The sequence below is a fragment of the Phascolarctos cinereus genome, unplaced genomic scaffold, assembly GCF_003287225.1.
Source record: "Phascolarctos cinereus isolate Bilbo 61053 unplaced genomic scaffold, phaCin_HiC Scaffold_9;HRSCAF=440, whole genome shotgun sequence".
Classification (NCBI taxonomy): Eukaryota; Metazoa; Chordata; class Mammalia; order Diprotodontia; family Phascolarctidae; genus Phascolarctos; species Phascolarctos cinereus.
The window spans coordinates 106907459-106919681 of record NW_027556402.1 but is presented as its reverse complement, the minus strand read 5'-3'; the positions used below and the strand labels follow the sequence as shown (position 1 = coordinate 106919681).

At 37.2% G+C, this 12223-nt stretch overlaps 1 protein-coding gene across 5 annotated transcripts in view; it reads left to right on the top strand.

The window, feature by feature from the left end:
• DCLK2 (doublecortin like kinase 2) overlaps positions 1–12223 on the top strand; it is a 212427-nt gene that overhangs the window by 120592 nt on the left and 79612 nt on the right. For all 5 annotated transcript variants that reach the window (XR_002326070.2, XM_078148465.1, XM_078148463.1 and 2 more), the window contains exon 3: positions 10983–11085. Coding sequence is in view for 4 of the 5 variants with exons in the window: in XM_078148465.1 (XP_078004591.1) it covers positions 10983–11085 (103 nt within the window). In the remaining variant the exon portion in view is untranslated. The remainder of the gene's footprint in view (positions 1–10982; positions 11086–12223) is intronic.

Here is a 12223-nt window from a genome sequence, read left to right as displayed (position 1 = left end):
CATCAATTCTTTCTCTGGAGGTGGATAGCATTTTTCATCATAAGTCCTTTGGAATTGTCTTGGATCATTCAGTTGCTGAGATTAGCTAAGTCATTCACAGCTGATCATGTTACTGTGTACAGTGTTCTCCTGCTATTCCTCATTCTACTTTGCATCAGTTCATATAAGTATTTCCAGGTTTTTCAGAAAGCATCTGGCTTGCCATTTCTTATAGCATTCCATCACAGTCATATACCACAACTTTTTCAGCCCTTCCTCAAGTAATGGGCATCCCCTCAGTTTCTAGTTCTTTGCCACCACAAATTGTTGCTGTTAATATTTTTGTACATATAGGTCCTTTCCCTTTTTGTTTTTTTGTCTCTTTGGGAGTTGTAGTGGTAATGCTGGGTCAGAGGGTATTCAAAGTTTTATAGTTCTTTGGGCATAGTTCCAAATTTCTCTCCAGAATAGTTGGATCAGTTCACAATTCTACCAATAGCGTATTAGTGTCCCAAATTTTCCACATCCCTACAATATTTGTCATTTTATTTTTCTGTCATATTAGCCAACCAGATAGGTGAGAGGTGATACCTCAGAGATATTATAATATGCATTTCTCTGATCAGTAGTGATTTAGAGCATTTTTTATATGACTATAGATAGCTTTTCTGAAAATTGCCTGTCCATATCCTTTGACCATTTGTCAATGAGGGAATGACTTGTATTCTTATAAATTTTACTCAGTTCTCTCTATGTATTTGAGAAATGAGGCCTTTAAACTTCGTGTAAAAAATTTCCCCCAGTTTCCTGCTTTTCCTTCTAATCTTGGCTGCATTGCTTTTGTTTATGCAAAACCTTTTTAATTTAATGTAATCTCAAAATTATCCATTTTATATTCTATACTGTTATCTCTTGTTTGGTCATAAATTCTTCATTTATTCGTAGCTTTCACAGGTAAAATAGTCCATGCTCCCTTAATTTACTTATGATATCACTCTTTATGTCTAAATCATGTATTAATTTTGACCTTATATGGTGTGAGATGTTGGTCTATACCTACTTTCTGCCAAACTGCTTTTCAGTTTTCCCAGCAATTTTTGACAAATAGTGAGTTCTTGTCCCTAAATGTTAGATCTTTGGGTTTATGAAACATTGCATTACTATGGTCATTTACAACTGTGTATTGTGTACCTAATCTATTCCACTCATCCACCTCTCTATTTCTTAACCAGTACTAGAGTACTTTGTAATATACAGTTTAAGATCTGGTACTGCTAAGCCACCTTCTTTCACATATTTTTTCATTGACTCCCTTGATATTCTTGACCTTTTGTTCTTCTAGATGAATTTGTTATTATGTTTTCTGGCTATATAAAATAATTTTTTGGTAATTTGATTGGTATGGCACTGAATAAGTAAATTAACTTAGGTAGATTGTCATTTTAATTATATTGGCTCAGCCCTTCCTTGAACAATTGATATTTCTCCAATTGTTTAGATCAGAGTAGCTAACTCACAGTTGGTCATCCATACAATATTGCTGCATTAACTTGTGAGTAACTAACTCTTAGTGAGTTCCTTTTTAGTAAAAGGGTATGAGGAATCAGAGTTGCAACTGGTGATTGTGGGTCAGGACATGGGTTCTCATCATTCTTTCCCTAGATTTCTTTTCCAAATATGTATCTTTATAAGCATGTGCATGCTGCACAAACACATAAAACCCATTCAATTTTACCATGAAAATATCTGGGGAAATTTTGTAGTAAATTACTTATTTGGAAATGAAGATTCACATACTTCTTAAGTGGCTTTGAAAGAAAGAGAAGTGAGTCATAGCAATTCTTGAATGATATTTAATCATATTCTGACATTTATTATGATGATAATAATAATAATGACAAATAGCTAGCATTTATATAGTACTTTGAGGTTTGCAAAGCATTTTACAAATATTTTTACTTAATTCACATAACAATAAAGGATGATAGGTGCTATTGGTATCCCCCTTTTACAGATGAGGAAACTGACACAGACATGAGTTAGGTCACTCAACTAAAAAGTGTCCAAGGCCAGATTGGAACTCTAGTTCCAGTGTTCTATCCATACCATAGCCTAGCTGCTCTCAATATATAATCTGTGTATGGGGCGTTCTATTGAATTGGATTTGACCGATGAAATTATAGTTGGTATTCTCTTTGATCTAATTAATTTGTCTACTGAAAGTTTAAATGGTGCTCCTTCTATTGAAAGGTTTAGATATATTCCATAAAAATGAGATTGCTTAATTGCATATGGCTGGATTACATCCTACTGTTTGTTTTAGCCAGAGGGTAGATTTTCCTCTTTGTTATGCATTTCATTTTTGAGCCTCATAGCATTCTGTGTGTGTGTGTGTGTGTGTGTGTGTGTGTGTGTGTGTGTGTGTGTGTTGTATGAAAAACTGCTGAGGAGGCTTTTGAAAAGTTTCTTTTAATTTAAATCTTTTTCACTTCAAATGAATTGTAAGTTAAATCCTTGACAGGGATGAAAACTGTGCTAGCCCAATTTTTTTTTTCCTAACAAAAAAAACCCCCAAAAAACAAAAAAACAAACCACAGCCTTCCTTAGGGATAGTTGTGAGAAGCTGCCCATTATAATTTTTTTTTTCTGCTGAAGCAAATTTCACTGCATAAGAAAACCTTCCTTATCTTAGGTTTTAATTCCTTCTTTTATTTATTTCTTAGTTTAAAAAAAAGAAAAACAAATACATTACCTAAATAGTAGGTTAAGATTGCATTGTTGTTAACAATAATAGCAACAAAATAGGACTGTCTCAAAGTGCTCATATATTTAAGACAGAAAAATGGCTGAACTTTATCTAGAATCCCATTTAGCAAATTTACTCTCTTTGCCCTAAGAAGACAGACTATCTTCACAATGAAATTCCCAGTTTCCCTGCTTAATTTGTTTAAGGTTTTTCCTCTGGTAATATTAACAATACTTAATGAGATCCTAACAGCACTTTCCATTTTAATCAGTGGAAAGAGCAATTAAAAGTTGGAATGCTCAGAGGGGCTTGGTCTTACAAGTTCTATGTATGCTTTCTGATAAACTCTATTTTCGAGTTTCACTGAGTTACTGCAAGTATTAGAAGTTTTGAGAACGACAAAGGTTGCTTTAACAAATGAGAAGTCTTTTTTTTTTTTTGGTGAGGCAGTTGGGGTTAAGTGACTTGCCCAGAGTCACACAGCTAGTGAGTGTTAATGTGTCTGAGGCCAGATTTGAACTCAGATCCTTCTGACTCCAGGGCCAGTGCTCTATCCAGTGCACCACTTAGCTGTCCTCTGTGCCACCTAGCTGCCCCAGGATGTGTCTTTATGAGGTCTGACAACAGTTAACTATGAACAATAGCTTTCATAATCACTCTGAGTGATCTCAGAAAGACCTGAGTTCAAGTGTCACCCCTGAAACTTCCTGTCTTGTGGTGACCCAGAGAGAGTCTTTAAAATGTAAAAGTATCTTTAAAATGAGAAAAGTAATAATGAATAAGGCTTTTAGCACCTACCCCACTGGCTTGTATGAGGCTCAAATTTGAGAATATGTAGAAGTATAATATGGAAATATGAATTATTTGGCATGTGGAATAATAATGTAGAAGATAATATAGAAATCACTTTGCAAATTTCAGAGCATTAGACAAGAGTCCATATCCCTTCATGAGGATAACAAATGAAATATTTGTAAAGTGCTTTGCAAGCCTTAAAGCGCTATATAAATACTAGCTAGTATTAGTATCATCATCATTTTCTGGTAGAAAAAATATTTGATAGTTCTAGGCTTTCCTCTTGTTTGTTAATTTCTAAGACATTTTTCTCTTCTCTGAAACATTCCAAACTTTTTATAGCAAGCATTCATTTGGGGACAAGTAGAAGCTAATATAGGGCAGCCAGGTGGTTACAGTCCTAGCCCTAGAGTCAAGAGCATTCCTCTTCCTGAGTTCAAATCTAGCCTCAGACACTTACTATCTGTGTGACCCTGGGCAAGTCACTTAACCCTGTTTGCCTCCATTTCCTCATTTGTAAAATGAATTGCAGAAGGAAATGGCAAACCACTCCAGCATCTTTGCAAAAATGAAACAAAACAAAACAAAAAACCAAATGGACACGAAGAGTTGGATGTGACTGAAAAATAACTGAACAGTAAAAGAGATGCTAATATATAAAAATGTCTTTTTGTGTGGATCATCTATTCTTCCAGATTCTCTTAACTTCTGTTCAACTTTTTTTTTTTTGGTTTTGGTGAGGCAATCGGGGTTAAGTGACTTGCTCAGGGTCACACAGCTAGTAAGTGTTATGTGTCTGAGGCAGCATTTGAACTCAGGTCCTCCTGACTCCGGGACCAGTGCTCTATCTCCTGCGCCACCCAGCTGCCCTGTTTAACCTCTTAAACTTTGCGATGGAGAGAAATTATTCTCCCTCCTCTCACCTCCCCTCCACACTAAAAATAGTACATGGTAAAGAGTGAATACATTGAATGGAAACTCTTAAAATGATAAACATGTCCACCAGTCATTACCTCTCTAATTCAAAACTCCGTTATAAATATCTTGTAAATATTGAAATGGTAAATCACAAAGTGTACTTTCACTGTTCTGTGTAATGTTTGGTGAAAATTCCCTTCAAATCAATAAACATTAGTTAACAGAGGATATTTTAAAACTTGTATAACAGCAGAACACTCAGCTATGCTTTACACTGACTAAAGAGTGATCCTTGGTACTAATTTTGACATGGTAATGTCCTCTGTGTTTCAAGTGGGTTTATCTGGTTAATGTCAGCATTATTCATTTAGCTATTGTTAATATTATCCCTGTATTGTTTTAATTCTTAGTCATTTTGATTAATGAAAAGCCAAGCCTTAATTTCAGATGTGCTGTATATATACATATATATGTCTTGGATAAAGATTGATGTTTATAAACAGGAACACATTAGCAAATGAATGGAGGGCTTGTTTGTATTTCAGTTACAGAGATTTTTATCTTAAGTCCAACCCTGAGCCTTGCTTCAGATCTGTCACTTAGAAAGTATTTAGGATCATGAGATCATAGATTTTAAGCTGGAAAGGATATTAAAGTCCAGCTGCCTCATTTTTACTGAAGAGAAAACTGAGGCCAGAGAATTGAAATGATTTGACCAAGATTACGCAGGTAGGAAGTGGCAAAGCAAAGATTTGAATTCAAGTGCTTTCCTCTGACTCCAAATCCAAAGCTTTTTCCGTGGCATCCCACTGCCTCTCTGAGAGGTGCCTTCTGTGAAATGGCAGAATGTACAATCCCACTTGTGAAACTCAGCTGTAATAATAATAATAATAGTTCCTGTTATTTATAGAGGACTTTAAATTATTCTGCACTTCAAAGCTCTGTCAGGCAGTTACTACAGATGTGTTCCCTATTTTATAGGTTGAGAATTAAGGCTCAGAAAAATTAAATGATTGCTCGTGGTTATACTGGTAGTTGGAAGCTTGATTTGAATCCATAACTTTCTGGCTTCAGGTCAGGCACTATATCCACACATGCCTCCTGGTCATCAATGTATCTTATTACGGTATAACAGTCTCTGAGAAAATAATAACTAAATACATGTTTTTAGTTGGTTATCAAAGGACCATAATTAGTTTTCTAATGCTCGTTCCTCACTCATGATCTTTATAATGCCTACCTTTGTTTGCTCTGTGTGTGGATGTCTTGCATGCATGTGCACACGAGCATGATGCTAAACACCACCATTTAATAATATCTTCAGCAAATAACTAAGAAATTCCATGCATGAAGATTTTTGGAATCTCAGTTGTCACATCCAATTGTTGCTTGATTTTAAGATAGATATTTTTCCACAATTGGAGTCTTGAGTTAATCAAAGTGTTGCAATGTCACGCAAGTTGTGCGTTACAGAATCGTACGGTACCCGTTCAGCAATTTTTCTGTGCTGACAATCCAGGCAAAAGATTTTCCTTAAAGCAGCATAGAAATATAAACAAACCCTTTTCTGTGAACTTGCTGGTAATTTTTCCATGATGTGGACCTTAACCGTTGGTGAATCCTTAGCTATAACATAAGACTCACTGACATGTGCCACCTGGTGTTCTTTTGTAGAATGTATTCAAGTTACAGGTCAAAGAAATACAGCAATGACTGTAAGTCAAACATTCTACGTGCTTTCATTGTGGGGAAGAAATGACAATGGACTTGGAATTATACACCAGTGGTGATGGAGAAGAAAAAACTGCTCCAATTTTATCCCTTGTTTACTCATTGTTTATATAATGAAACCTGTTCTTACCATCTGCCGTCATGCAATCTTTTAACTGCCTGCTCAGCTGCAACTATATGTAATATTTGATGAGTTTCTGCTTATAACGTTTTCATTTTCTCTGAGCTTTGAAAAAAACTATAGGGGATGGATGCCTTCTTCTGTTCTTTCCATAAGTAATGCTTTGTCTGATTGGAGATGGTGCTGCCATTTTAGGGAGTGCCTGAAACCCCTTATGCTACCCTAGAGATGGGATGCAGTCAGAGACCACCACCTACCAGATGGCAAATGATGGTGAATCCGTCCTGTTGTCTTTTTTTATTTTTATTTTTTTATTACCGAGGCTGATTTCCATGCCGCCATAGCCATTACTGCATGTGTATTCATTGACTTGCTTAGCACTTTGGTGCCCGGCCAAAGCTGGGGTATTCCAGATCTCAGCTTCTACGATCAGCATTATTGTTAGTGATTATTTAATACTGTGCTGGAACATTGAAAGCTAAGAGCTATCCAGAGGAACAGAAGAACATGCACCTGAGATGGGCTGCTGGCTGGGGAGTTCTAGCAATAAATGGCTGGAAATCCCCCCTATACACTTATACAGAGGAGAAACAGGGATGCCATTAAGCAGACTTCCTAACCAAAGAAGTCTCTTTGAGAGGGTGCCAACTAGGAAAATACCTCGTTAGGCCAATATTTTGTAGCCTCTGAATGCTAACATTCAAAAGAGGCCTCCAAAATGACTTGCACGTTTTTATGTGATTGAGTCAGCTTAGGCTAATGGTATCATTCTTGTCGAGCAACATCAGTTAGTATTTATATAGTGCCTACTGTGTGCCAGGCATTGTGCTCAGTGCTTTACAAAGAGTATCTCACTTGATCTTCAAACAACCGTTTCAGGTAGGGAAGTATTATTATCCTAATTTTGCAGATGAAGAAACTGAGGCAGACAAAGGTTAAGTGACTTTCCCAGGGTCATGCAGTTAAGTGTCACAAAGCTAGGAAGATGACTTCAGGCCCAGCACTCTGTGCACTATGGCGCCACCTAGCTGCCTTAAGCAATGGAGATACAAGGACTAGAGAGATAAGCCTCTGTTCCCCAAGAGCTTCCATTCTGCTAGCTGGGCACAGTATGTACACAGAATATATGCCTAGTATTATCAAGAAATAAAAAAATTAACAGGCAGGGGGATCAGGAAAGTGGCTTTTGACCCATGATTTCCTGGTAATTTATGCAGATAGATTTTGACATTTTGAGATGTTTATCAATAGTCTAACATTTTATATTTTGCTGAATTGAGATAATGGGATGCATGTTTGTTTTTTTTTTTATCAGCATGTGTCTCTTCTAGAAGCAGCTACATATTCCAATGGATAGAGCATTGGGCTTGGAGTCAGGAAGACCTGAATTCAAATCTTGCCTTAGATACTACTTGTGTGACTCTGGGCACATGTCTGCCTCAGTTTCCTCATCTGTTAAATGAGGATAATTCTCAGGGTTGTTGTGAGGATCAAATGAGAAAATGATTATAGATGTTTATATAGCGCCTACTATGTACCTGGCACATAATAAGTGATATATAAATCTGGACTATTGTTATTGTTATCTGTAAAATAGAGGGGTGTGTGTGGAAATCTATAAAGACGGTATCTGCCTGGCAGGGTTGTCATAAGGCAGATAACATGTAAAGAGCTTTACAAATCCTTAAAGTCCTATGTAAATGCAAGCTATTGTTACAATCCCCTCTCCTGCTTTGTAAGGGTGGGAAGCAATCCATAAGACAGCACAAACTAGTAAAAGGAACACCAGACTTAACATCTAAAGACCTTGGCTCAAACCCCAGCTCTGATGCTTACTAGCTGTGTGACTCTAGGCAAATTATTTAACCTCTCTGAGTCTCCATTTGCTCATGGGCTAAACAGGGATAACTGTTGAACCACCTCAGTCAGGATGTCATTTTGAGGAAGTGCCTTGTAAACCATAAAGCACTACAGAAACATGAACTCTTAATTGCACACAGTGTTTGAGCACAGTTGAAGCCTGCAGCTTTTTCTTTCACCGAAGAGAAGCGTGCCACCTGCTGCCTTGTTGGTGTAAGCCAAACTCAGAAATGCATACTGCTGGTGGTGGTGAAATCATTAAAAGATAGATTAGGCACTTGATACCCAAAGCACGAAGCACTAAATAGAATTGTTGTAAAAGTGTGAGCCACCTTTTTTACTCAGCTGTAGTCCCCAGATTTATAAAATACTGTCAGCTAGGCATAATCAGGAGCTTAATCATTTGTTCTAGTGAGATAAATATCAACCAATTTAGCACCATATGAAATATTTTTTTGCAATATATATTTTTTTTAAAATTAAAGACCTGTTTAGATAATCAAAAGAACAGCATCATCCCATGCAGGGTGTAAATGTGTTACAAAGTGATATGATTTTCATGTTTGCCATGAAAGGTTACTTAATGAATCAAATCCTATTTGATCAAATAAAATAAAATCCTGTCCTTTTTTTAACTATCAGAATTGAGAATTAAATGATTCAGATAGAAATGAAAAGGAAAAAAGGAAAGCACGGGTAAAAATTGATTTGTTTCTTTAACATGTGGGAAAAAAATTAGATTCTCAATCAATATTTTAATAATTCCATCTGAGGCAGGAATTGAACAGGAGGAAAATATTGGGCTAAATTTGAGAAATTGAATGATGTTTTCTTTCAGTGATTCCAAACTGTCCACTGCCATGAAAGCCCATTTCTTTACCATTGTTATTCTCCTGCTGATACTATGTGATTGTGATTATGTAGTGTTGTGATCTTGGAAGCATCAGAAATACAAGTAATCCTGAGGAGATGCTGGGCGCAAATAGACTTTAGAGATACCTGAAGTATGAGAAGCCCCTTAAAAAGTCATCACTGGGAATAGTATCCCTCATCGCCCTTCAGTCATATCAGAACTCCCCCTAGTATAAGCTTTTATCAACTCTCAACTTGAGTATTACAGTAGCCTCCAGTTAGGTCTTCCTGCATCCCTTCTCTCTCATGTCCAATCCACCCTCTATATAGCTATCAAGATTGATAGTCGTGACATGCAGGTCTGACTACATCCCTTCCCTGCTCAAAAACTTTCAGTGGCTACCTGTTTGTTGCTTTTAGGATGAAATGAACACTTGTGTTGAGGATAACCTGTGCCCACCTTCCCTGTCTGGATTCAACCTATCTCTTCAGGCTGATTATAGATGGTATTCCCTCACACGCGCTCCATGCTTCAGCTAAACTGGCCTTATTACTGTCCCATTACATAACATTCAATTTCTCACTTCCATGTCTTTTCATGGGTGTCTCCCATGCCTAGAATGTTCTCCTCCCCTTCTCCCACTTCCCGGAACCCTTAACTTCCTTTAAGGCTCAGCTCTAGGACTGTCTCTTTGAATAGGTTTTCTTTCATCTCCTTAGTCATTAAGGCTCTTCCCCTATCTCATATCACTATATTTATTTTGCATATATCTTTTACTTACTTATCTATGGAAATGTTAAATCCCTTCAGTAATTAGGGGAACTGTTGTACTTTTCTGATTATACCCCTTGTGTTTAGTACAAAGCCTTGAGCATAGCTTATAGAATGATAGTTGACTGGAAAAGGAGGTAAGTTGGTCCTGTATTAAGAAAAGACAGCTAGTGGCACAGTGGATAGAGCGCTACAGGAAGACCCGAGTTCGGATCTGCCCTCAGATACTTACTAGCTGTTTAACTCTGGGCAAGTCGCTTAATTTCTGTTTGTCTCCATTTCCTCGAATTCTAAAACAAGGATAATAAAAAGCATCTGCCTTCCTTGGTTATTGTGACATTGGAGACTGTGACCCAATGTGTCTCACCAAATCTCAACAATTTGGTGGACTAGAAAGAATGCTGAAACTTGGAGTCAGTCACAGGACCGGAATTAAAATTCGAGCTCTAACACTTACTATTCATTGACCTTGGGTAAACTACTTTGCCGTTTTGGGATCTCAGTTTTCCCATCTGTAAAATGAGGGACTTGGGCTGAATGACTTCTAATACCCCTTCCAGTTTCATTGATTTCCCCCTCACCCCCCCAACCCAAAACCCTAAAGCATTATCAAAAGTAACAGAACTTTTGCTATAAGATACCCTAAAAGGCAGAGTTAGCATATCCCCCATGAAATCAAATTTAAAAAGTAGTAGTAAGGGGCAGCTAGGTGGTGTAGTAGATAGAGCACCAGCCCTGGAGTCAGGAGTACCTGATTTCAAATCTGGCCTCAGACACTTGACACTTTTTTTTCTTTCTTTTTTTTTTTTAGGCAATTGGGATTAAGTGACTTGCCCAAGGTCACACAGCTAGTAAGTGTCGAGTGTTTGGTCTGAGACTGGATTTGAACTCGGGTCCTCCTGACTTCAGGGCCGGTGCTCTATCCACGGCTACACCTGGCTGCCCCCACTTGACACTTACTAGCTGTGTGACCCTGGCAAGTCACTTAACCCCATTGTCCAGCAAAAAACCAAAAACAAATAAGAAAGTAGTAGAAAGCAATATAGGAAAGTGTATGAGATGCTGTACATTTTCTGTGTAAAATACTGAGATTTCTGTACTATTTCTAAACCTTCTGTTCTGCTTTTGTAAGTATCAGTTTTTCCCCTTTCCATATTGTTTTCACTTAAAAGTACTTACATTTTTGTTTGTGGCCGTGTTTTTTTCAGGTTACTTGCCTACAAGACTTTTTTGGTGATGATGATGTTTTTATTGCCTGTGGACCTGAAAAATTCCGTTATGCCCAAGATGACTTTGTCCTGGATCACAGTGGTAAGGATCTGAATCTGAAACCTCTTAACCCCTGTAATGTAACCACTGTACTGCTATCTTGAGAATTAATGGTTCAGTTTGTTTTAGTCTATACCAGCATACTTTGAGGGAATTTCACAAAAGGATCAGACAAGCCATTAGTATATAAGGCAATGGGTCTATATTATGGTGTGTTTTAATTCACGTAAGGGAATGCCTTGGGCATTGAGATTAAACTCCCAAATAATGTTATTAATAATTACATTATCATTAATTATTAATAGGATAATTATAATGATAATTAGCATTCATATAATACTTTAAGGTTTGCAAAGTACTTTACAAATATCATCTCATTTTATCTTTATAAAAGTCTGGCAGTGTGGTGTTACTATTTTCCTCTTTATGCAGATGAGGAAACTGTCTTAGCCAGACAAAGTTTGTGACTGGTTAGTTTCTCATCTTTGATGTCATAGGAAGGGAGACGCTAGAGACTGGCTAAGGGAGGGCCAAAAGAAACAAATGGGAAATGAAAGCATGGGGGGCATAGAAATTTCCAGAAAAGCTAGGAGGAGGTGGCTTATCCAAAGGCAGCTTGCCTTCGGTGAGTACTGGCTGTCAAGAGAGAGAGTCCCTTCCTCTCCCTACCCCAATTGAGATCTCTTTGGATTATCACAATATTTTTTAATGAAATCTATGATAACCGCAAAAAATGATTTGAGGCAATACTCCTTTTAAACTTATGTCAAAATAAATGGAATTATAATTTCATCAAGTTATTGAGAGTTTCCATTTCTGATACTTTGCCTTTGAGTTACATATAGTGACTTTGCTTCACGATCTTTTGCCTGTGATATAAGTTCCATTTTTGTTCATCATAACATCAACATAACATTTCATTCCTCTTGTGTCTGTCACTGGAGGTAGCCTGGTTTATTGGAAAGAATATTGGACAACAAGATGAAGGACCTGTTCCTTAATAGCCATGTGAGCTTGCCAAGTCATTTAACCTGAGATGGTATTATCCTTAATTTACAGGTAGGGAAACTGAGGCATAGAAAGTTCAAGTGACATAACTAGTAACTGTTTCAATCAGGATTTGGACCTAGGCTTTTTCTGACTCCAAATCTAGTGCTTTTTCCATTATACTACAGTGACT